This window comes from Pseudopipra pipra, chromosome 2 (genome assembly GCF_036250125.1).
Source record: "Pseudopipra pipra isolate bDixPip1 chromosome 2, bDixPip1.hap1, whole genome shotgun sequence".
Lineage (NCBI taxonomy): Eukaryota > Metazoa > Chordata > Aves > Passeriformes > Pipridae > Pseudopipra > Pseudopipra pipra.
In genome coordinates this window covers 21631995-21657750 of record NC_087550.1, presented here as the reverse complement: position 1 = coordinate 21657750, position 25756 = coordinate 21631995, and the positions used below count along the sequence as shown (strand labels likewise).

Sequence of the window (25756 nt, the reverse complement as noted above, 5' to 3'; positions counted from 1 at the left end):
AGTTTGCCAGCTTAGAGGAAAATGCCTGTCTCTGAGGTGAGATCGGGGAAGCCACATCAGGAGAACCAGGGATGTGATGAGCATCTCTCAGCCTGGGCAGCCAGTTCTGACTTTCTAGGTGAGCGCAAATCCTTACCAGCATGCCTCATGCAGGCTTCCTTCGTGCTGCCCCTCTGCCTTTTTAAGCTGCACTCCCACATCGACTTGTGCTGAGCAGGCACCTGTCCTCACGGGCTGCTGAGGGAGCCCCGCGCTCTGTGCATCCCCCCGGCCCCTGCCGAGCCCTCCCACTAAATGTGACTCCAGGACAATGCATTCCCCCAGCAGCTTCTGGGAACTAAAGAAAAGGATCTCTCTCTTTTTTGTTTTTTTCCTCTTGTCCAGCTGTCAGTGGTTTCAGAGAGTGGTTGTGGTCCGATACATGAATTCAGCAGATTGAATGTTCCTTCTAACAGTTCTGAATGAAGACACAATTGTTTTTTGGTTTTATTTTTAAAGATATTTAATAAGATATTTTTTTTTCAAATCAGTACAAAAATTTTAAATACAAAATTATTTGCTTTTGACATATCTCATATATTCTGGGAACATACTGAAGTCACCAGTGTCTGGTAAACTGTCCGTCCATTCCTGCCACCGTTCCATAAAATTTCTGAGATAAAGCACCACATTATATCACTGGAGTCCTTAGTCAATGTTAGACTGCATTAAACTCTGCATTTAAATAATGGTAATGCCAGTTAAATCCAATCTGAGTTCTGCATGAAAAGTCTAGTTCATTTTTCACTCAAAAGCGGTAGCGTTAGCTAAAGACATGGAAGAAGTGATGAGTATTTAACTCAACTAGCGCAGCAGTGTGTGATGTGCAGCACTGTACAGGGAACCACAGTAAAGTACGCTGCCCTTTGGAAACGGAACACTGTTGAGGTGAGAGTAGCACCACTGATGAGCAGACAGAGACTTCTTGCAGAGAAGTCGCTGTCCTCAAGTACAGGAAAGGTTGAGGCCTGCAGGTTCTCCTTGACAACTGGTAACATATAAATAAGGATTGGAAATCAGCTTTTAGATAGAATGAAGTTCTTGGATAAATTTGAGTGATCAGCATTGCTGGTAAACTTATCGGTTGATCTCAAGCAACAAATTAGTTAATCAGCAAACAGAGCTACTTCTGCTTTGCCTAGTCATTGAAGAGCAAACTGATTTAACTTTTGCTGAGTGGCAGAATAGGTGTTTCTTCTGACAAGCCAAATGGGTTCTTAGTATAAGCACAGACATCCAAGCAAATTTGTGCCACCCTGTGTAAGCCAAAATGTCTCAATGACATGGCACAAAGTAAATGGGGAGCTCTTCATTTTTGTCTCTGATTTACCTCATCTACTTCAGCTGTGCAAATAGAGACAGAGACATTTTGAGTGCTGTGGCCTTTGGAGGTGAAACCAGTGCCTGCTGGAGTCAGTGGCAGCATTTTGAGTCCAGTGACTGCTGGAGAAGACTCAGGGGAATTGGTTAGTTACAGCATCAATACTCCTTTTCCATCATAAATCATTCAGGAAAAAAACTACCTGCAGGAATATTTTATATGGGGGAAGGGAAATAAAGGTCTTCAGCTACGAGAACCTTTGCTTTGTCAGGCAGACCTGCTGTCAAAAAAACCAAGAAACCCCCCACCCAGACAAATAAGCCACTCAAATTTTTTGTTATAATTAGAGACTGACCTACTCTGGTTTAAGTCACCGTTTTTCATCTCATAACTATGATCAATGCAACAGGAGTGAGTGACGTACACTAATTTGAACTTTAGTACTGAGTTATTGTGAATGAAATTAAGTAAGCATGGCATTGCAGAAATATATAACGTACAGCTAATATGTCCCCCTTGGGTGCAAAACAACTGCTTATGAACCTGATATGCATCTTTAGATATGTTCACCACACCTTTTTGTTTTTATAACTAGCTGTGCATAATGTTAAACTTTGTATTTATTCTTTTTTTTGTACAAGATGGTCCAAAATGGTCATAAAATGCATCTTTTGTGGTATAAAAGTTGAAGCAGAGGAGAAAGGTTTTGACTTCATGTATGTGTGTGTGTGTGTGGGTTGTTGTGTGAGTGTGTCTGGTTTTTTGTTTTACATGGGATACAATAAATATCCTGAAAAAGATGAATGAACGTATTGCCCGGCATAGAGTCCTGCTGCCTGCTCGGATGGCATTTGAACGTAAACCTTGTCTCCAGGCATGAGCTGGACCACGGCACTGCCTGAAGCCTGGTCCAGGAAGCCCTTCTTGTACTCATCGTAGGTGTACATCAGCGGCTCGTTGTTCTTGAACAGAGCCACCCACACGTTGGCCCCTTTGCAGTGGACGTGGTAGGCGAAGTAGTAGACGCCGGGGATCTCGCAGGTGAAGATCCCCGTCTGGGGGTTGTAGTTCTGCCGGCCGTTGTAGAGGAGCTTGTCGAACTTCACGGGCACCCCAACCCGGGGGAAGGGGGTGAGCAGCTCTGCTGTGAACGCAGGCATCTCGTAGACAATGCCACCAGCCTTGCCTTTCTTGCCCTTGTAGCCGTAGGGGGGCTTGACGCCGTCTATCCCTGGCCCCACCTCAGGCAGGTACTCTCCCACAGCTGGTGGAGTGGGTGGGATTATGACCGGGGGACCTGGGGGTCCGGGGGGGCCCGGTGGCCCCTGGAGCCCTGGCTGGCCAGGAGGACCGAGTGCCCCAGGCTTCCCTGGGGGTCCCTGCAACCCTGCAGCCCCAGGTTTGCCTACGCCAGGGAAGCCAGGGGGTCCAGGCATGCCTGGCTCCCCCTTTGCCCCTGGCAGCCCTGGGGGGCCGATGGGGCCGCTGGGTCCTGCAATGCCGGGGATGCCTGAGGGGCCCTGAAGCCCCTGGGCACCAGGGAGCCCCGGCTCACCCTTTGGCCCCACAAGCCCTGGGACACCCGGCAGCCCCGGCAAGCCTTTGTGTCCTGCTTCCCCCTTGGGCCCTGTGGGGCCCGGCAGCCCCCGCAGCCCAGGGGCCCCCACTTCCCCAGGAAAGCCTGGCTTTCCTGGAAAACCCTGCAGGCCAGGTTCTCCCTTAGGGCCGACTGGTCCCGGTGGCCCCACGGGTCCACCCTCTCCTTTGGGTCCTGGGAAACCAGCGGCCCCTGGGGGTCCCATGATGCCTGGCAATCCCGGCTGGCCTGGCTCTCCTGGTGGCCCCCCCATACCAGGTGGTCCTGCATGCCCCTTCTCCCCCTTCGGCCCCAGGGGGCCGGGCAGCCCACCCACACCTCGCTCACCTTTGGGCCCTGGGAAGCCTGGCTTCCCAACCCCAGGGGGGCCTGGGGGCCCTGGTAGGCCTGGCAATCCCTGCTCTCCTTTGCCACCTGGGAAGCCTGGCTGGCCAGGCATGCCATCCTGGCCTGGTTTGCCGATGCCAGGCGGGCCAGGAGGGCCTTGGATCCCAGGGGCCCCTGGAGGCCCCTGCAGCCCTAGCTCTCCTGGGGGTCCAGGTTTACCCAGGGGCCCCTGTGGCCCAGGAAAGCCAACCATGCCTGGTTTGCCAACCCCTGGCAGCCCCACGGGGCCAGGGGGACCAGGCAGCCCGGGTGGACCCTTCAGACCTGGCAAACCTGGGATCCCAATGCCCTTCTCCCCTTTAGGCCCTGGGATCCCAGGGATTCCTGGTGGCCCCTTCATCCCAGGCTCGCCCTTTGGCCCTGGCTGTCCCTGCAGACCTGGAGGACCTGCTTTCCCTATACCGGGAAGCCCATGAGGTCCTGGTGGTCCTTGTGGTCCAGGTATTCCCATAGGCCCGATCTCCCCCTTTGGCCCCATCTCCCCTCTTGGCCCCGGGGGCCCCATGACCCCTGGTTTTCCTGGCATCCCTGGCAAACCCGGCTTTCCAATTCCTGGATATCCTTGTGGGCCTGGTTTTCCTTTGGCTCCTGGCACGCCATGGCCTGGTAATCCAGGTGGCCCCGGTGGCCCTCTTGGTCCTGGCTCACCAGGGGGGCCTTGCTCACCCCTCAGACTGCGTATGGGCATTTCTGGGTTGGGAAGAAAAGAAGAAGAAAGGGGGAGGGAGAGAGACAAAAGGTGATTGCAGTCGCATCCTTCAAAAAACATAAAGGCAGTTTTGAATGGAATGTGCTTGTTATGATGCCTTGTGGGTTTGTGGTAGGTAGAGCCAGCTAGCCAGTTACAGGTTGGTCCTGGGAACGAAGAGGATGTTGCTACTGTTTTGCATACCCCAAACTTCCATGCATGTGTCTGTTTCCATAAAATAATTACTGTGCATCATATGTAAAAGCTGTTTGTGCTTTACTAGTATTCTCCACCTATACAGTCTTAAACAGCAAAATCTGCACGTTGTCCCATATTTGCTGTACGTTAATCTACCTTTTAAGAGTTTTCACAAGACACAGAAGCTGCTTGGTGCTTTTGTTCTGTAGGAGGAGTCCTGGCATAAAAGTACTTTTGCTGGAGGGCTTGCATGAGCAAGATCAATTAAAAAAGATTCTGTCAGTAAGGTTTGTATGTAGGTATGTCTGTATTCACCAAGGCTTTGGATCCCATTAAGGTATTACTGGAAACCAACCTACATCCTTAACCATCTCTTCTAAATGTTTTGCAAAATCATTCTGTTGTCCAAACCCACATTTTTGTGTATGTGACCACTTAGCGTTGCAGGTCAGGGAGGGAGTTTTTGTGTGTGGGTGTTTGTGCTGGGGTCAGTTGCTTTTCAAGCTGCAGGCTTTTCATGTTAAGTGGAAAATCTCTCCAGCTCTAAAAGGGATAAAAAAGTGAGAGGCTTGGGGGAAGGCAAGAGATGAGGTTTCAGGACAAGAGAATTAACTGTTCTTTGAGAGGCAGAAACCCTTCCTCTCTGCACATGTTGTGTTTTGTGCACGTAGAAGATCTTTGCTCATGAGATGGGTTGATTTCACAGCCAGTGGTGTTTGTTCAGACAGTCCAAAAATATTCCATTTCCCTCTGAAGCCAGTGGACGTTGTGGTTAGCTGAAGCCTCAGTAACACAAAGGGCTAACCAGCTTGTCTGAGGTCACACAGACGCTGGCTGTCCTCACAAGGATTTTATGATACTGGGTGTTCCTGGTCACCCTTTGTATTTGGACTTTCTTTCTTATTTTGTTAAATATCTTAATACTGTCCAAACTTCCTTTACTGAATACAGAAAATGCTTGTACGTGCAGACTTGTGCAGTAAACCTCTGTACTTTCAATCTTCTGTTACACCCATAAATAACCTATAGAAAGAGGACTCCAGAGTTGGAAGAGCAATTGTATACTCTTATCTGCAAACCTCTAAATCACAGAGTCTGGGCAAATTCAGACAAAACTGTGATGTTCCCGTAAATTTGAATCTTGGGGCTGTTAGCTCTTATGTCTGGTTGCTGCAGTTAGAGTGAGAGCAGATCCAGGCAGGACCCTGGCCCATCTACCTGGGCCATCCTTTGAAACCCCATCAGAGGGACTTCTGCAGGCAGGTGGGATTACGAGGTTTCTCCTAACCTCGAACAAGCACCCAGGCAAATCTGGGGCCAGCCCTGGGTGCTGGAGGCTCATCACAGGTAGGGCTGCTCAGAGGCTGTGCTGCAGTCCAGAGGATGACTGTGGACTTGTGCTGCTGACCCTGAGCTGCCCCACTGCCTGTTTTGTCCACCTGTGACCAGGTACCAACCTGGCCAGTCCTTTGGGCACGGGGGTGCTGTGCCCAGCCTGCAGCAGCCTGCTCTAATGTTCAGGCCCCCCCTCTGCCAAACAGTGCTCTGGTGCACTGGGTGGGATCGTTCAGGGTTGGGGAGGGACATGCCCAGCCTACCTTTCTCTTTCTTGGGAGCCATATCCTTGCCAAGCAGGGGCCTCTGTGGGATCTCCTTCATGTACTGAGGCAGATGGGGGTACTCTTTCCCGTACTGCATGTGGGGCATCTCCTTGCCCATGTGCTGCATTGGGATGCCTTCTTTGCCCAGCGGCATGTGAGGTACTTGTTGTCCAAGAGGTTGGTACTGGGGCACCTGAGGTGGCAGCTGCTTGATCCCATAGTAGGCACCTCCTTGAGCAGACCTCACCAGCTCCAGGTAAACGGTGACAGCCACTGCCAGCAGCTGCACAGGGAAGAGCAGCGCGGCCATCACCTACAAAAAAACACCACAAAACCCACAGTTGGCAGAAGATTTTCATGGTCTGTGTTTCCCATTAGGGCAACATGCTCTCATTTTCTGCAGCAAACTGGACCTAAACCTCCGCAAACTGGCTCTGGTTTGTGCACTGCCCTGAAGGACATTGAGCAGCAGGCCTGTATCTGGTTTGTTGGAGGCTCTTACTCAAACAGTACTAATACAGTAAATGTCCTTATATGTATTTAGTTTTATGCTGCCCCAGGGGTGCCCCCTGCAGTTTCTTCACACCTGCTCCCAGTTTGCTGCTTTCTCACTTGTGTCAGCGCCACAGCACAGGTTGGGCAAGCTCTGCTGCAAGCTCTGGCACAGGGGAAGAGCAGGCAGGGGATGTGGGGGTCTTATAAACACTTTCTGCCCAAGGAAGCTAAATTGTCAGTGCCCCTTCCGCTCTCCACAGCAATGAAAGCTCAGTTTCCGCAGCTTAAATCTGCCTATGCCCCATGGCTGCAGGGTCTGTTCCTATTGCAGGTCTTACCAGCTCTCACCTTAAAACTGGGCTGGGATCCTCTCAGCCTCTACCCAGAAGCGGGCCATCTAAGGGCTGCCTGAGTCATCACTGCTCCAGTCAGGTCAGCCAACCCAAGACTTTCTCTGGGAATGTTAAACTATTTTCTAAAGGTCTTCTACTGTTTTCTAAAGATGGGATTTCTTGTCCCATCTGCTGTTGGCTTTCCTTTCTGCAGTAAGGGCATTTACCAGCAGGTGAACAGCAAATCAGGAACTAGGAACTCCGTAGAGGAGTGCAAACTGGGGAGAGCTTATGGTAAAATGAGACTCTCCATGTGTTGGAGTATTTTATCCCACAGCCAAATCCTGCCCTTTTTGGCAATTGCCAGGCCTGATGGCTGTCCCTCCGTCCCTGCTTTTCCACCATGCAAAGATGCCTTGCACCCAACCTGGGCACCTGGAAAAGCCCCCATGCTCTTCCAAGTCACTAATGCTGCATAGCTTTGCCAAACTGCCTGTTGGGACTCACTCCCAGCAGCTGCTGCGCCCCAGTGTGATGAGGGCATGTATTATCATTACTGAAGGTGTAATGGAGGCTAAATAAAAATTATGTAGTTGGAACCACAAGCAGAAGGTTGTTATTTTCAATAATAATTCTACATAGACAAATGAACTACAGAAAAGATGGAACTGTGTGTTAACAGCGAAACAAACCATTTAAGAAAATGAAATATTAGTGAGTAAACACTAGGTGGAGCATATGTTGCACAGTTGAGTTTCTGCGGTCACTTTCTTTCCCAGGAATTCCAAGTCTTGGATGTAACCGGCTGCCATGTGGCAAAGCGCGAGCACAGTTGCTCATCCTTGTTCAGCACAGCATTTCAGCAAATGCTTCTCCTCCAGTGAGTTTAATGTGGCTTTTAGCCCACAGCTGGCTGTGCTGCTGTGAGCTAAAGGATTAGGGCCTTAGGACGTGGTATTTCTGCTTAAAGCCCAATGGCACTGGACTTCGAGGACAGTCTGTGCATGATCAGTTACTGTGGCCTGGCTGGGACATGGTAACTTATTTAACTCACTGCAGCTTCCTCTGGGCGCATAAAACACTAAGCAATCTTTTTTTTCCTTTTTTTTTTGGGGGGGGGGGGGAGATGTCCCCATTCTGTCCTCTGTTGGCCTTCCTGCTCCATTCTATACCATAACGAGTAACTTGCAGCAGCTTTGCCTCTCTGTAGTGTGACACGTGCCTCAGTTTGCAGGGAAAATCCCAGCTACTGGAAAATTTGCACCATTCTGTGCATCTCTCACAAAGGAAAAGCATTGCCCGTATGAAAACAGAAATGCAGCAAAACCTTTAAAAAAATTAGAAGATATTGGATGATTTAGGACTTTTGTTGAAACCTATAAGTATGAAGGGCAGGGTGGATTTGAAGAATGAGGTTATTAAATTAGCTTCTTGGCTACTTTGTTGTTCTGGTGACCAGTTTTGGGGGGTTTATTTTTTTAAAAAGATAACTTCAGTGGAATAAGTGGAGAGGGAAATAGGTAGAATTCCTTTGGATGAGATTTTGTCCTTGTTTTTATTACAAAACATGGGCTTTGTGTGCAAGTGGGAGGTATTTGAAATAACTGAAAAAATTTCCTTCGGGGAGACACCAACCTGCCCGCAGCTCAGAGTGAACTCAGCCTCCTGCTGCTTGTGCTGGGCTCCCTTGGCCCTGCCAAGCGTCACACAACGCACCTGCAGTTTAACACGAGATGTTTTTGTGGGCCCACGTGGAAATTTTGAGGGAGATGAGGCAAGACTTTTAGAGATAGGAAGGCTCCAGAGAAGGTGATCTCACTACATCTGTGTTTCCTGTCATGTTTTTTGACTCATCATAACCCAACCAGTGTGGCCTGGAAATGACAGATTGCTTCTCATCTATTGATTTTGGCTGGGGCTGGTGCCTGTGACTTGCTGAAGTGGAAGGTGGGAGCTTATTTACTGAACAACCTTGTGCTAGATGGGACTTGGCTGACATCTTTGTGGGAGGAGGTCAGAGCCTCCCCAGTGGCCTTGTGAGCTGTCTGGGTCTTGGGATCTGCCGCAGGTACTGAGAAGCAGCCTGTGTTTGGTGCCGGCCGTACAGCTCATCTCTTCCCTGCTCCCAAAGGAAGGAGAGATCAGACAAAACTAGTCTTGATGAGAAATGTGGTAGAGTTGTGTGTGCTGCTGCTGGATTATCCCTAAAAGATGCTGTCACTATAAGGCAAGCCTACCTGGCAGCAGGAGGGATGCCGAGGATAGTCTTCAGTATTTCAGCTCATTGCCTGTCTCATCCAACTTAGCTTCTCTAAAAAGTTATTTATGTACTGTGGGAAGTTGAAGGCCTTATTTTTTCTGCCTTGCAGTTGGTTTCTGAATACCTGCGTGCACAGCTCTGGTTTGAAGACCTCACTAGGAAACCACTAGCATCTTTAAATGCCTAAAAGCTGCTGAAAATCTTGTTCTTGGTTTTCAAAAGAAGACTATAGATCGTAAATGTTGGACTGGTCCTTCAGAGTTTATGAATAGCAAAAGGAGAGTTTTCCCAGCAGTGTCAGAACTTTAGGAAAATAGCAGAGTGAGGAGGAGAAAAATCTGTGTTGAAGATGCAGCCAAAGTGTAAGACTTCCCACACCTTTCACCCAAATCCCAGCAATTTAGGGATCATCTCCAAGCACTTTCATGTAATGCAATCTGACATACTTTCAAAGGTGTGTCTGTTAGTGGAGTGATAATTTGGCTCTGGATTGGGATTTTCCTGGGTTTCTGTCAGAAAGTAATAGGAATGTGTCTGTGTATTTGTGCACCTTTAGAGAAGCCAAAGGCTTGGAGAAAGTGAAATTTTACCTTACCTTTTTTTGATGTCTGAAGGGAGATGGAGGAGAAGCAACTATGCCTTCACACTATGTGACATGTCATTTTGCACCAGTCATTCAAATTAAGCCACAATAAACATTTTGCTTTACCTGGGGTGGGACAAGCCAGTTGAGGATGAGGGAATATTATCCTAAACCACAGTGTTCAGCTGCTCGTGTATGAGTGCATGTGGTTGGCTTTGTGGGTGAGAGAGAGTCCCTGAAAAAACACATTTTTATGGGCAAAGCTCAAGTGAAAACATTTCTCAATAATCTCTTCGGTGGAGCTGTTCTCCTGAGAAAACGAGAAAGGACCTTCCTCTGACTATTTGAGTTTTTCAGTAGAAACTGAAGACAAAACAAAATGTACCAGCAGTCATAATTCTTAAATTCTTAAGTTGGTGTGAAAAATTAATGGCTGGTTTAGCCTAATTATGTAAAGAATGTATGGAAAGAGTGATGATCATCCACTTGAGACTTGAAATCATAGGTGGTCTTACAAAAGGTGGAAGCCAGATCTTGATTTATTGGTTCTTACAGGAAAGTCATCACTCTGCAACAAATGTTGGGTTTAGCTGAAGTTTACCCACATCTCAGAACCTCTAAGACACTCAGCCAGAGACTACTCCTATGGGCTTAATTTACTACACCTTGCTTTTTGCTGTATTTACCAAATAGGCATAAGGCATGAGTAGATCTCAGTGACCTGAAGTCTTCTTCCCTGGGGTCCCTTCCATAGGGGCTGCCTGAAACTGCAGGACCAGATGTCTACTGCAAGGGGGGATGGTCTTGCTAGTGCTCAGGTTTCCACATGGAAAATCACTTCTACAAAATAAAACCCATAGTGACTCTAGAGATTTTGTTACCAGAAGAGTGTCACCAAAAAAATTTGATGATAAAAAGCTAAATTCTCTAGGATGTTTTTTCACTCAAGATCAAAAGTGGTTAGGAACACAGCTAATTTTGGGGTGAGCTTGACATACAGAGATATGCAGGAACAGCATAACTCAATGGAAATCGCAAATAATGCGTCACCACACGTAAGGAGCAGCAGCAGTGCGGCGTTGCAGAGAGCTGGTGGGTCAGCAGCACAGTCACTCTCTGTGGGGATTTCCCTGGCTGGCCCCCACTCCATATGCAGAGGTACATGGCAGCTCTTGGGAAGTCAAAGAAGGGCTCGTAAGAGAGAGCTAAAATCCTCACAAAGTGATAGCAATTTCTTTTCAGTTTTCATTTGTGGTGCTACTTCGGAAACAAGTAACCTATACTGTTCCCCTTTCCTGCAATATGGATCCATGAAATCACTCGGTTATACTTGCAAGCATGTGCACACCCCCACTCCATGCATACTTTTGTTAAGGTTTCCACCACATGAAAAGCATTGAATTAAGCACTGGGCATATAAATTGGGGTTTTTTTCAGCATTTGTAAACTAATTCTGTTAGACAGCTAATTTTCTTAGAAGAATTTTTAGCACAAAATTAGAAGAGTAGCTATCAAGGCCTTAGTTCCTGTAGTGAACTAAGCTATTCCTATCCAGTGACTTCAAGTGAGGGGTGTGAAAAGTCAGGCAAATGTTGGTGGTTGTTCTCAGCACCAGTGCCAGGATGTGTAGGTGACTTGAGCAGTAAACTTCCCACCACAGTTTTCAAAGATACTGTTTCAAAACTTCATGGCAGCTAGAATTCATCTCTGGATCATTAACGCCTTTGAGGACTAACCTGTCAGTCAGTGAGTACTTTCTGAAGGTTTCTCCCTGTGCTGTACAGAGACTGAATTTTAGCGGTAACTCATGTTTTCAGGGGCAGGAAAAATCTAAACCTTCTTCTTGCCAAATCATTTTGTATATACTCAAGAGTTTTGAGTGCCATTTAATGCACACATTACCGCTTGCATATAAAGCACTCTTCTGCCTTTCTGTGCCCAGAAAAAGTTTTATGTTATTTTATGTTTTCAAATTTGCCAGCAGACTAGTTAAATACAAGGTAGGGGGTTTCTTTTTGCAAGTTCAGTCATACTCCACATAAAAGAGGGAGTGAAGGCAACCAAATATAACTTGACAGGGATTTCCTCTGAAAGCTAACCAGTTTCATAACACAAATTAAGACTAGCTACACTGACCTAATCTTATTTACAGCAGCGAAGAGCAGGAGGACAGTAAAGGAGAGTGCAGCCCCTGTGCAAGGGCCCAGCCGTGCTGTTGGCAGGATGCAGGTGGTCCGTGCCTGACTTTGGCCCAAGCAGGTTTGGGGTTCCACATAATTTTGCTTTTAATGGTGCCTGCAACTTCACTGAAAGCTGTACTTGTTCTTGAGTAGGTGAAGAGTTTACCTTGCTAAAGGGTCTATAAGGGCCTGTGCATTCAGTAGGTAGGAAAGTAGGATTTATGGTAAATGTAATCCTTCTTGCCTCTTGTGAAACTATCCCACAGAGATCAGGTTTATTTTTTTTTCCCTTCCTCCTTTTCACTGTCCCTTCCAAGGAAACCAAGTAGTCTCAAGTGTCTGTGTTCAGTTTAGATTACCAAGAAATAGCTATTGTTTAGTATGTTAAAAATAAATCATATTTTGCTCAAGGTCTAACAACTGTGTCTGATTATCATGTGGTATTTACTAAATCTGAGGCAGTCATAACAAGTATTGTCATAATAAACATTTTAAAATGCATGCATGCATAAACCTGTTGCTAATGGGAAATATTCAACATGTGGCAGATGGCTTGTTTCTAGGTTGTTTGGGTTTTTTTAATTCAAAATGGTGCCTGCAGTTTCTTTCTTAGAGAAGTGTGAAAACATCTAAATAAATGGCTTCATCTTAAAAAACGATGATCAACTATAAGCTATCTTTGGCTTCACTGATAATTATATGATCTTCTATTGCAATTCCTGGGGCGGTCTCCATTTGTAAATGCATTTCCAAAGATGAAGCAATTGCCTCTGCTCCAGTCTTTCTGCAAATACATTCATTCATGGGCTCAGTCAGCTCACCCAGCTCTCTGTGGGCACCCTTGGACTTCCCATGTTTCTTGCTTCCAAACAGTGTATATCTGCATGTGGGCCTGTATCTGTTGCTTGTGTGCAGGTATTTATATGTGCATATCTATGTGAAAATATGTCCTGGGAGTGGAGGCAGCCACAATGAGAAGGAGATTTTAGCCCATGCCGACACATAATTACATTGCCCTTAGTCTTCTCCCTATGCCCAGTGTGCTGTGAGCCTACTTACGTGGGCCCGGGTAGGCATCTCCTTCTCTCTCTGCAAACCTGGGCATGATTAGATTGGCAGCCCCATAATCCCTAACTCCCAGGCACAAGGCTCTGCTGACTCAACACAAACACGAAGCTCATGATTTACGATGATATTAAGATGCCTGGCGCTAGTAATTGATTTCCAGGGGAGTTCATCTCTTGCGTGTTTTTGAGGATCTGGCCCAGATGCTGTTTGCTGGAAAATGCCTGAAAGCTACTTGGAGTCAGATGGCAGGGAGCTGTGACAAGGATCAGTAAGTTGGGCACCGCTGGCCGGGTGACCACAGTCCCCGGGGATGCAGCTCTCTGGCGTGGTGGCATGTGCTTGTTTGCACGAATCCATGTCTGACCTTGGGGTGGGGATGAAGGACCAACGTGGGGGAATGTTTGCAGAAAAGCATGCGACTTTAATTATGGGATTAGAATTAATTATAGGTAGGGTTTAGAAAATACCTGCCTTTGAATACATTTTCCTGTTCTCTGCCATACAGCATGCACTTGAATCCTCTGCCTAATGCTCTCTTCTGGGCAGTTTGCCTACAGTCTTGGTGGCAGGCAGATTGATGGAGGCACTTTAGCGACTGTCACCAGCTCCCGGTTCAGCGACCGGCTGCGTGAGGCACACAAACCTGGACCCAATAACGTGGAACACACAAAGTGATCAAAGCCTAGAGCTGCCTCCCCACTTATCAGCATGTAACCGCCCTCCTGGCACCGAGCCCAGGACTGGCCACCAATGCATCCGAGCACAGACTGGTTGTTCAACCTGGGAACTGGACTGAGGGCTCCTTCTCTGAAGTGGTGGTGCTACCCAGCGCTGCAGAAGGAGCTCCCTGTGGGGCAAAGGCAATGACACTGTCCAAGGAATTTGCCTTATCAGATGTAACAGGTTTGCTGTGTGCAGCCCACTGGAAAGGAGGCTGGTTTTCATGGAAGTGCATTTGTAGGCGACCAACCGTTTCCTAGGAGAGCTGTTGGTATGAGGATTGTTTTGGCAAGAACGCTTTGCATCTACTGCCAATCCACTACCCCAAAATAAATTCAAAGACAGACAACTGGTGATGTGCTTCAGACTGAGGTGTGTGATCCAGTAGGCTGAACCTCGAGGTGTTGATAAATGAACTATGGTGATTTCTGGTTGCAGAACAGTGTGAACGGGGAACTGCAAGCTTTCTTTGGAAACCTCCTTTCTCAGCTGTCACTCATCACTCTTGGCCTTACTCTGCCCTGGGACAGGTTGTGCTGGCTGCGTGCAGTAGAACCCTCCCAAATTTTTATGGTACAATTGTTTGCATGTTATCATGGTATAACAGTTTGCAAAGTGTATCACAGCATTTTGCTGTTTTAATCCAAAGCAGTGCCTCTAGGCAGTGCTGCTATGAATTAGACTCACCGGTGAAAGTGTAAATAAAGTTTCCATTTCACTGCCTCTCAGTTCAGCCAGCTACAGCTTTGTGAGCAGGCCACACACTAGCAATGGGCTCTGAATGACAAGTAAATATTCTGCACAGTTCACTGTTAAACTTGTTGATCAGTGAAATGCTCCATCTCATCAGATGTGTACGGGTAGACAGAAATGAGGGAAGATTATCTCTTTTTGTGACAGTAAACTGAAGCACATCCTAAATCTTTGCCCAAATATCTGCCAGTGCCAGAATCTTATTCTGAAGGTTATCTGTCAGTTTTACTGGTCAGAGAACTCTTAGTTCCTCATTTGATTAATCACATTACTGAACTAAAAGCAGAAAAAATAAATTGTTGTCTTTGTGGAGGTGCATTGAGTCCTAAAGAGGCACGAAAGATCAACTCTGGCTATGTATATTTTATTCTAATACAGTGTGGGTAAAAATTTTCTTACATGTGTCTGGGAAGACTGCTTAGAGAGGGAACATTCTGTGAATTACTAGATCTCAGTACCTTTAGGAAAGCTTACATGTGCATCTGCAAGACACAGCTAGGTGCCAGAGTGTGTATTTTTCTTAAACACTTCCCAAGAGGTGACAAAAGAAAGACAAATCCTGATTATAGAAGTGTTCTTGGTAATGACAATGATTGATTGTTACAGATGTGGCAGGGAAGATAATCTGTCTTCTTATCAGTTTAAGTGTTACATAAAGCAGTAGAGCTGCCTGCAGTTGTAATATTCATGCAGGGTGGACTTTTCAGGCTAAGGTATACTTAGTGCCAAACCTAAGGAGACCAGGAGAAAGTGGCCAGAAGCTGCTCTTGTGCTTCTCTTGATCCTGAGGCTGTAGCAAGTACTGTTTCAGTTGCTGGTGCCACTTGATGTCTGACTTGCCCTGCATGGCCTGTGGGCCACCCGCAGCACCCTGCTGTGGTGTGACATCCTGCCACTGTCACCATGCCCTCACTGAGCTAAAAAGGCTGCACTGTGTCCGGGGTGGATAGAACCCAGCCACAGCTTTGGGAAAGGCAGGTGTCTGTCTTTGCTAACACTGAGGTCTGGCCGGTGTTCTGCCATGGGACATTTTGGGAGGTGAGGGCTCCTGGCAGCTACAGAGTGCCTGAGGCAGGCAGGAGGGATGGCTCTTTGGAAAGAGCTAAGTTTTAGCTTTTTATTATCAGTGATGAAGCAGGGACTTCTCTGAAGTTTAAAACTTTTTAGCTCTTTTTAGCACTGCATGCATTCTGATTAAATATAAGTGCTTTACAGATCTAAATGGGAGCTGTTAAACCCTACCAAGGAATCAAGATCATGAAATCTCATTAAGAACAAGAGACTAATTCTGTGTGCACGGGTTCTTTGGTTGAAGTCTTTTGGTTATAAGGAAACGTTATTTCATGTGCCCCTGTGTAGTGATCTCACTCCAGGCTTTGCAACCCCTTATAGCATTTACTTTAACAATCCTGGGAATTCCTGCTCTATAAAGCAAGAAATTTGTACCAGACTCTTGAAGTGCTTGGCCTGATCTTAATTTGAAATAATTTATTGTTCTCTGTGACTCCTGTTGCAATCCTGTGGCCTTACGCGTTGTCTTCTTGCCATAAAATTTGCTTGATTGCCTCTGTCTGAAACTGGCACGGCACAGCATTTCTGTTCCTTTTCTCACTTTGATGGTGTACAAAATGTGTTTTCTTGGCTCTTGCCCTCATGCTGTTTCATGACTTTTTTTCTTTTTTTTTTTTTTTAATAAAAGCAAAAGGCTTTGGAGGCTTTATTTTGGAGACGAATTGTTGCAATTTACAATATTTCCGTTCACTGTGCTTTGATGAGCCTGTCAAGAGAAAGAAAGAGCAGCCTCTCTCTCCCTTATTTTTATTTGCTGTGCTCTAATTCTGCAGCTTCCCGGAACTCCAAAGACCCAGTCCAAGGGAGATATGAAAACAATAACAAATGTCTGTAAAATATTTTTCTTGAAAAAACTTCCTCTCAGACAATTTTTATTGGAAGATTATTTGCCATTAAAAAAAATTCCTGCCCTTTGCATACTTTTCCTACCTTTGCTCAAACAGTGGAGGAAATAATCTTGCCTTAGAAAGTTAAACATACTAGACTACTCCACCCAGACAGAAATCAGGAGCATGTTTTAAAATTATTTACCAACAGTTATTTTCCTATTTTATTATAAAATATTGGAGATATCGTTGTATTTGTTAGGATGTGCTAATCATGACCTGACACCATTCCATTCACAAAAATCAAGCAGATCTTACCTTGTGATCGTATTTCCTAAATGGCTGAATTATAGACAACAATAACCACAACTGAACACTCACTTGGGTAAAATTATTTCAAAACTGGGAATTTAATTTTTATGAAAGACCCTTTGTGCTCTGGGTCATACCTTTGGGCAGACATGAACATGGAAGTTACTAGATGGTTGACAGTGGATATGCCAATGTACATCTATCATAATCTGAACTTGGGTGCAAATCATGACCAAAACCCACCGAAAACTCAAGTGGATGCCTCTAACTGCCATGGCTGAACTGCACACACACATCCCTGTGTCATGCCAGAATAGGTCTGCCCATAATGACCTTCTTCCTCTTCCTCTTGTGGAGCAGGTAAGAAAATTCATCTTAGTCCAGTGTGCTTCAGCAACATAAGCACTTGACTGGTTGAGGGGCAGGGAGGAAAAGCTTGAAATCATTGTTACTTCTGAACAAGTGTAACATGTACAGGCCTACACAGATACCACTCTCTTCCCACTCTACAAGTGCAAGTGCAGAAACAAGGGTAGCATGACAGCTTGAGTTGTGAAGTACTCCCTGTAGGTCTGATTCAGTGAATACTTATAACAAATGTTTGCTACGTCTCTCAAAAGCATATAGAAGAAAAAGGACACTTCTGAAACTCATGAAAGACCCTCCCCATCCCATTCACACACACTTATCCTGCATCCATGAAAATATATAGTCATTGAAACTCCAAAAATGTCATGAGGGAAATTAATTTCCTATATGCAATCCAATGTACTATGGTTTAAAGGACTTAAAATTACCATATCTGTCACCTTGGAACAACCCAACCAAGGCCAAAGGAAAGCAAAGCCAAGTGCTGAAGAGCAAATACTATCAGTCACTCACTCAAGTCTCTCAACTCTACTCCAAGAGAAACAATCTCAAAGGTTCAGTGCAGCCATTTGTACCCATGATAACTGTGAGACTAGCAAATATTCAGGCTGCAAAGCTGGTCAGTGCTCAACTCCCAGGGCTAATGGTTATAAAACAGCTGCAGTGGGAGTCGGCACTTTTATTTCATCAGTGCTGCATCCAGGATGAGGGGCTGTGCCAGTGGGGATAGGCTGACAAACACACTGCTGCCCTGCTGCTCAACTGGATCCAAGGCAGGCACCAGCTTCCCTTCAGCTGCCTGCTGAACTACGTGGCAGACTTGGGGCTGAAAGGATATAGGATTAGAGCAGGGAATTGAAGCACTTCAATCCATAATCAAAATCCAAGCCCCCAATCAGGGACTGATTAGCTCTTGCCTGATCTGTCTCATCACTGAAATCCTCCCCAAACTAGTGGTCCCACTGGTCCCAAACCTTTCTCAGTGCCAGATGTGGAGTTGAGGCTCCCTTTGCCTGCTGATGCCTCCCAGTCTTTCAGACAAGGTCTCATGGGCTTTCCCTCCTCTCTGTGGCTTTTTGGGTCTACTGTGACCTCTGCCAGCTCCTACCTACCCTCCTGGGAGCTGATGCCTGTAGCCTGCTGGCTCGGGCATGCCTAGGGGGAAGGAAATATGAACTTAAATGCCTTCTGCTAAAGGAAGGAATTAGACCCCTCTTCCTCAGTGCAAGGAACACTGTGCTTGAGCTGCTGATGGCTGCACTGAGTTTGAAAGAAAAATTTGGCACCTGCCTACAAAAGAGGATTGTGAGCTATGAACCAAGAGTGAAGGGACTTGAGCGCGTGTACTTCATTCACCAGAAGGCACTTAAACCCAGGAGAGATCTAGGATTTAGGATGAACTGAAATCTTCAACTTTTCCTATTTGGCTGTCTTAGGCAGCTCCCCAAACAGTGGCTTTTGTGAATCCCCCTCTGAGGCACTTAACTCAACTTACACACATGCATGGAGTCTGGGCATCTAATTCAGGCATGTGGACTCCATTATGGAGCCAGATGCAAACTTCCCGTCATGGATTAGGATCTGAAAGGTTCTATGTCCTGTATTGTCAGTCAACTAAGGCCTCCATTCCCTGCCCAGTCCTCCTTTTTTGTTTCAAAATCTGGATTACTTTTAAGCAATTATGTATTTTAAAAAATTATTTTTGTATCGATGCAAAGGAGTAGTTAAGGCATGTACTGGGTATTCCCCAGATGATACAGTTAAGTCAACAATGACTAACTTCACAAAATCTGGCATTAGAAAAAACAGTGTACTTAAATGACATCATATCCTTCCCCACAAACGTTGTCCACCAGATCCTTACTGCTGAACATCAGAACCAAAGGTTTATGGCTACCTACAGGCCATGGCACAGCCAAAATCAAAAATAAATCCATTGGGCTGATATTTCTCTAGCAAGGAAAAGGATCTCATGTTTCTCCAAACAGCAGAGTGTCTATCAGCAATGCTTACAATGATTTTCATTTCTGTATTTTGTTTGACTCTGAGATGGGGCACCTGTGTTAATTCCAAATTAATTTTGTCTTTAGTCAAGAAACCTGCTCAGATTTTCAGATGTTAGTGGAAATCATGTATTCTTGATAGAAATACTTGTAATCTGTTTTGTGGAAGGCTTGTTTAACCATGCTAAGGAAAGAGATGTTCTTGAGTACATAATTATAGCCCATGGGCTCAGAGTTTGAGAGGGTTTTTCTCTTAGGTCTGAGCAGTATTCCCTGAAAATTGTTGCAAAATTCTCAATAAGTTAAACAGTAAGGCTGATCAGATCCTCCAGGAATGAGCTCCTTAAAGGACTGTACTCACACATTCTACTAGTAAAGTCATCCAGGGGGTAATGTTTTCAAAAGATGTGTTTGCAGCTTTGTGAGTTCCAGAAACCTTTGAGAGAGTCTTTGGCAAGTACCAGTACTGGACACAGGGTGCAATTTTGGCTGTGTTTAGAGTAGGAGCATTTTACTGCTAAAGGAATACTAAATGTCAAGGCTAGAAGCAGCCATACCAGCAACTCTGAGCAATGTGCTGGGATAGTAAGCGCTGCCCATGCACATGCACGTGAGCATACGCACACAAATGAAACAATCCATAAAATAAAAAAATCAAAAGCTCCCAAGTCAGCTTTGCTGGTATTTCTGCATCTATGTGGTGGCATAATTGTTTCATACTGCTGACTGAGGGGACCCCAGAGCACAGCAGCTTCATGGCAGGCAAAGGAAGAAGCACCTGGAGGAGAGCTGGATTCAGAATGGAGGGGAATGTGTGAAGGAATTAACTGACATACCAGAGACTTAACAGTGCTCCGCTTGGAACTGAGGGGTAATCCAGTGTCTTCCATCATCACCAATTTAAGCTTTAATAATAAATCAGAACTGATTGTACTGGACAAAAATCTAAGAGCTTTTATAATCTGTGGGATTGTATGGCATCCATGTTTGCTCTTTCATTAGATACTGTTTTCATTACAAGTTTTTGAAAATAACATGCTGAGAGGCGAAGCAAGGCAAATTTAGGGAGAGTTTTCGTCTTTTAAGACATAGTGGGCAAAAAGTACAAACTGCTGTCACATGACAATGCCATTGCCTTTAAATGTTTCAAATAGTATCTGTAGAAATAGATTATCACCCTCCTCTTTTCATTTTCAACCTAAAAGGCGACACCAGTAATGAAAATCACTGAAAAATTGAAAAAAACCCCTCCAACTTGGTGTCTTTCATCTTTTTTGGCAATTGTGTTTCTTTTGCCTATTCAGGCTCTAGACTGGATTATCTCCTAATATGTGTACAAATCTCATTAGTCACCTTTGAGAACTGCTGTTAATTCTATGCATGCCTCTCCTTCCTGAATTCCTTCTTGTTTTATCCGTCTTCTCTTTATTACTGATACCTATACCTTGTTTTATCCTTTCTTCTACCTTCTACTTATATTTAGTCCCCAGATAATGCAGTCCCTTAACCATGGTCTGTTGAAAATAATTTTTTTCTTCTTTTGGTAAGGATTTCATGCCTTTGGTTTGGAATGAAGTCCTCATCTTGATTAAATGTGACACCTGAAATGAGGACTAAGCCATGACAAGTCATCCAGAGGAAGGGGAGAGATTTGTGTTTTCCTTCACTTGCAGTCATCAGTATATTATGACCATGAAACACTGCTGTGGCATTCATAACCTAGTGATAACTGTTATGGAAGAGAAGACAAACCTACTTATTTTTCATTTGGAAATGCAAAATTATTAACGCAATATTGTTGAAGAATTTCCTGGCTAGTTTTCCATTGACTGCCTCAGGCTAAAAATGATTGCTGAAGTTTAATATTTTATGAAACCTCCTGACTATGAAGGTCTAGTAATTCTCCTTGGGAGGATCTGTGACACAGATAAAATGCAGAAACCTGAACAGACATGATGGAAAACTACATGCAGTAGAGACTGTAACTTTGAGAAACTTGTGTCCCTCCAGTGCCTGTGCATCAATTATACTGGTGAATATCTGTTTTTTAAAGTAAAAAAAAAAGGGTATTTCCTAGAGTTCAGTAATATGGGCCTCCACAATTATAAAGAAAAACCTTACATGATCTGGAACAGATTTTTCTGTAGTAATTCAATTAATTGCTTCTATGTAACAATTAGCAACATTAGAAGCTCATGAAATTCAACAGTCGGGGAACTGGTCACCTGTGCAGACAGGTAACTTGACATAACCCCATTAATTTTGATGAGAACTGTAACCTGTATAAAATTTGCTAGTTGTTAGATATTTTAAAATGGATCTCAACCTATATATACCCAGACAGTTATCCATGCAATAGGCTGCAGCCTGTTTTTCTTAATCAAGCGCAACTACAATGAGAATTTTGCTCAATTAAGAACAGAATAATTTGGCTGGTTTTTGTTCAGTTCTTGGCAGTAGAAAAAAAGTGGTCTTTCCAACACTAAGTGCCAGTGCAAAATATTTTGGCAAGGAACAAATGTCAGTTTAGATCTATGAAATTACCATTTCCAGGCAGTAAAATTAGAATCACTCTGGTTTGTATTAGCTTAAAAATGCCCAAACCCTGGCCAGCTATTGTGTAGCTAAGTAAACAGGTATCCACTACTGGCCCAAATTCTATTCTCAATTATAGTAGCATTTTGACTGCAGGGGAAGCAATTCTGATTTTTAAGCAGAATAACCAGTATCACTGAGTATTAACTTTTCCATGTGCTTAGTTTGTTGATATTGGTATTCTGTTGTAGAAATTATCACAGTGGTTAAATGTATCCTGTTTGAAGTGGACAACACTGATTGGTTTTGAGTCCATTTTACTGCATCTTATCTTGCCAATGATGACATTTAATAGGATGTCCCAGATGAACAGCTTCACTTGTCTAGCCCCTCTGAGCTAAAAGGAAATTTTCCAAAGATGGAAGAATTGGAAGATGAGTGGGAGTGTTGCTTTCCTTTAATTATTTTCTTTTAAGGAAATGTTTTTCTTATCATTCTTTTTATCTATTCAAAACTATCCCAAAGTCTTCCTGGAAACTGGGCTGGAAATGTCATGAGAACAGACATTATTTCATATATCTGATATTTTTTTTTTTTCAACTGGCGACAAAGATCCCATTTAATTAAATGAAAGCAGACTTTGGATGTCTCTGTTGATGTACAGACCTACAGGCAGTAGGAGAATGAGGGAAGAACCTGTAACGTAAACCTATCTATTACATTAAAAATACATACTTATGTTCAGACTTGACCGTTGTTTTACAAGGAACTCCCAAGAAAACATGCATGTGGATCCCATTTCCTGCAGAAGTTTGCTTTTAATGCTCATGTAATCAACATATCATACTTCAAAGATTTTTTAGTTTAGCTAGAAATAGGGCTGTAAATGTTCTACTCATATCCTTCCCCGTGGCTTAGCAGATGCTACCAGCCAACCCACTTCATACCTGCAGAAAAGACTACTCCTTGTTGGCCTGCTAGGGAGCTCTGCGGGCCAAGCATCAGCTCTGCAATCAGGTCTATAAATCTTCTAGATTATTTGTGTGCTGGAGCTTCTCTTGCCATTGTGATGAAGAAATAATTGAGTTGCAAAATTCCACCAGTTACATATGAAGCTCATGAAGTTTGTTCTCTAACAAAAGCATTATTTTGTAAAGGGGGGGAAAAGTATAAATGTAAGCAGATACATATGTTTTTAGTACTTAAACCCATTTAATTACATTATTATTTTTGCCAAATAAGATGACATGGACAAGTTAGATGTTAGCCTTTTTTGTGAATTTAACCAAAGTGATCACGCATATTGTGTGCTACACAATTACCTTTGATCTTTGTCCAACCACAGCAAATTAGTGCAAAAAAAAAAAAGCGTGGGAGGACCCAGGGCTTCCAAATGTATTAAACTCATTACTAAGATGCTTTAAACTTACTCATCATTCAGCCTTGTTCACTCTTGGTGATGATGGCTCACTGACTAAAAGTAATAATCCTAAATTGAATTGTTTTGTAAAGAAATGCAGTGGTGCCTCTGTAATTATGATATAGATGATTCTCAAGAAAAACCCATTTTGAAGGTTGCCACATTTTAAAATGCATTTCCATAGCCTTGCTCTGCTGTGGGCTGCCAAAGGATGTGCATAAAAAATGGGCTGAGGTGTCAGTGTCCAGAAAAGCCAGCGTTTTTTTCTTCATATAGAACACAATGTTTTTTCCTCCAGATTGAACACAGACTCCCACAGTTGCTGTCTCTGAATGTGAGGCTGATACTCTGAATCAGCGTGGTGAATAAGACACATGCTGAATGTTTACTGTTCTCTTAAGATATTCTTTCTTTCCTGCAGTGCTGGAGGGGAGTGGGTTAGAAAATTATAAATGTGAAATACTGTTCCTGTCTCCTATGAGGACACGCTGCCTAGAGAACTAAGGACATACTGGCTTACCTTTTTTCCCCAATTAATTCCTAAGGATAGACTTAGACATGCTCGTATCTCTGAAAAAGACTGGAGAGAGATTATAAACTGTCTGGTATTGTTGAGTTAACTAATGGATTGGGCAGTAGCTCTGAGAAAAACTCCTGTGCTGGAATTGAATCCTGCCTGCTTGCTCACACCATGGGACTGCAGTAGGGGGTGGCAGAATTCTGGTTGTGAGCCCTGACCTGGTATGTCCAGACACCATCACTCAAGCAGCAGGCTCAAGTTTTAAAAGAACTAGAGATTTTTAAGCATGTGTGTAAGGGTGTTCTAAACTACCTCTATGACCTTGGGCAAGTTACTTACAGCATCATTTTTCTTTTGATGCCATGGAAAAGGCAGACCTGAGCCAACATATACATATTGCTTGCTGTCACTCCACAGCTCCTACTTTTTGGCACATTCTAACCCCTGCTCACAAGTTTCTTCCACCTTGAACACTGCAGTTTCTATTGGAGATGGAAAGAAGCAATGGACACAAGCAAAACAATGGCAGTGGAGTGTCTTGTAGTGTTTTAAAGTCCCTCAGTTCCCATGTCTCATTTAGGACACCTCTGGAGTTCAGGACTCCAGATGAGGTCTACAGCACAAGAGTAGAAGTAAGTTGGCAAGCCAGCCTGTGATGAGCATCCAGGTGGTGCAGCCTGACTGACAAGGGTGTTCATGCTACCTGGTTTGAAGTTAAATCTTTGGTGCCTCTGCAAGACATTGCATATGCTTCTGGGGCTGCTGTGGTATTGCCATAGGTATTGCCATACTTTGCTAAATCTGCTTCAGTTCCTCACTTGCAAAATGGGTCTGAAACAACTTACTTAGCTCTGAGTGATGCTGTAAGAAGTCAAGCATCTAAAAGAGGGCTATACTAAGTCAGCCTTCTCTTTCTGGTGCTTATGAATGTGTAACAAACTTACTTAAGTGCGGCAGTAAGTGGCAGTAAGCTCTTTTGTGCACTGTGTTGTTTCCAATAGTTTCCAGACTCTGCAGTTGACTGTTTACAGGTCCCTCTGAACCTCTGACTTCAAATAAAGCTACAGAGAGACCGCGAGTCAGTCTTGATGAGCTGACACATGTATTCAGGTTCTCTTCAGGGCTATGAAATGCAAAAGAATAGTTTCCTGAAAATATATTTGTCAAGAAGATGAGCACTCAAGATAAACAATATAGTGGAGGCCAAAAAAGAAATTGAAACAGGACATCCCCCCAAATTGTTTGCTTAAGCAAAATCAGATGGATTTGTCTCTGGGGACTCCAGGACTGGAGCTACATTTTTTTTTTTCATGCTAGGTGGCATATTTTGCCTGCTCTTTTTTTTCTGGCCTTGCTTTTGTGTATATCAGAGTGTCTTAAGCAATTATTCACCTCAGTTGTTCTATTTCATCCATGCAAATTAGAACTGCAGTTGCAGTTAATATGAAACTGTAGCACTATCCGCATTTTTTCTTAAATCCTCAATGTGTTACTCAAATTCTACATGCTAATTCATTGCTTGATCTGACTACATACAGTTCGTTAACTCACTTTAAACCCTCACACAAGCATCCATCCTATGTCTTTAATTACAATGTCTTTCAAGAACAATTCCCTTCACAGTCTATGATGTTATTAAGAGATTGAATAATGCTTTATAATTAAAGGGACACATTTCTTTGTCTTGACATTTTGATTTTTCCTGGATTAGGTCACTATTATTAATGAAATTGTCTTGCTTCTGTATTTATTTCACTCCAGTTTTAAAATCACCAGAGCAACTTTTTTTCAGAGTCTTTTCCAGAAATTCTTCAGTCCTAGAAAAATGCATACTTCACTTAAACCAAACCAAACCAAAAAAACTATAAGAAATGGGTCTTACTGGAAGGAAACTTTACAACAATTCTGCACTTTGTGAGAGAGGAATAAAGTTTAGGCTCTGATGCTCATCTCTGAGTAATGTAATTGAGAAGTATCTTCCTTTGCATCAGTGGCATTGTCCATGTGTAAAATTGGGATAAAATGGCTGAACAGAACAACAGCTTCATGTTTGTAGCTAGTTCATCTCCTGAGAAACAGCGGAGGAGCCTTCCTTACTGTTAACTTTCCAATATGGCATTCAGCATGACTGTAAAAGTCTTGGGGAGAAGGAGGTGAAGAGGGTAAAGAAGTCCTGACCAAAAATCACACTGGCCTGGTGTGCATTAGTACATTAAAAAGAGAAAAGAGTGTAATAAGGTTTAGAATAATTTTTTGTTTTAATCATGGAAGTCCTTGTCATGCAGTAAGCAGCTGAGTTTGCTTAAGGAAGACAAAACAAACCAGGGCATGATTTGTGTAAACTGCATGGGGAGGCCATGTCTTTTTTGTGCACTGGCCTCCAGCCACAGGCTGTTTCCAGTGCTCCAGCTGGGTTGGGGGGGATGCTGCAGTCTTTGTGTCTTCACCTATTCAGATTCTGGTTCCTTCCCCTCCAC

General features: G+C 44.2%; 2 protein-coding genes across 15 annotated transcripts in view; one reads left to right on the top strand and one right to left on the bottom strand.

Annotated features, from left to right (window-relative positions):
• The window catches only part of ST3GAL6 (ST3 beta-galactoside alpha-2,3-sialyltransferase 6), a 126926-nt gene that overhangs the window by 43772 nt on the left and 57398 nt on the right, over positions 1 to 25756 (top strand). For 10 of the 13 annotated variants that reach the window (XM_064644314.1, XM_064644310.1, XM_064644317.1 and 7 more), the window contains 2 exons: positions 12938 to 13017; positions 13255 to 14569. The exons of 1 other annotated variant lie outside the window; for it this stretch is intronic. In XM_064644314.1, coding sequence (XP_064500384.1) covers positions 12938 to 13017; positions 13255 to 13327 — 153 coding nt within the window. In that variant the 3' untranslated portion in view covers positions 13328 to 14569. Of the gene's footprint in view, positions 1 to 12909; positions 13018 to 13254; positions 14570 to 25756 lie in introns of those variants that run through there. 2 more of the 13 variants (XM_064644306.1, XM_064644305.1) reach the window with 2 other exon arrangements.
• The window catches only part of COL8A1 (collagen type VIII alpha 1 chain), an 88512-nt gene continuing 63229 nt past the window's right edge, over positions 474 to 25756 (bottom strand). For both annotated transcript variants that reach the window (XM_064644291.1, XM_064644292.1), the window contains 2 exons: positions 5829 to 6144; positions 474 to 4034 (listed from right to left, as the gene is read on the bottom strand). In XM_064644291.1, coding sequence (XP_064500361.1) covers positions 2128 to 4034; positions 5829 to 6141 — 2220 coding nt within the window. In that variant the 5' untranslated portion in view covers positions 6142 to 6144 and the 3' untranslated portion in view covers positions 474 to 2127. The remainder of the gene's footprint in view (positions 4035 to 5828; positions 6145 to 25756) is intronic.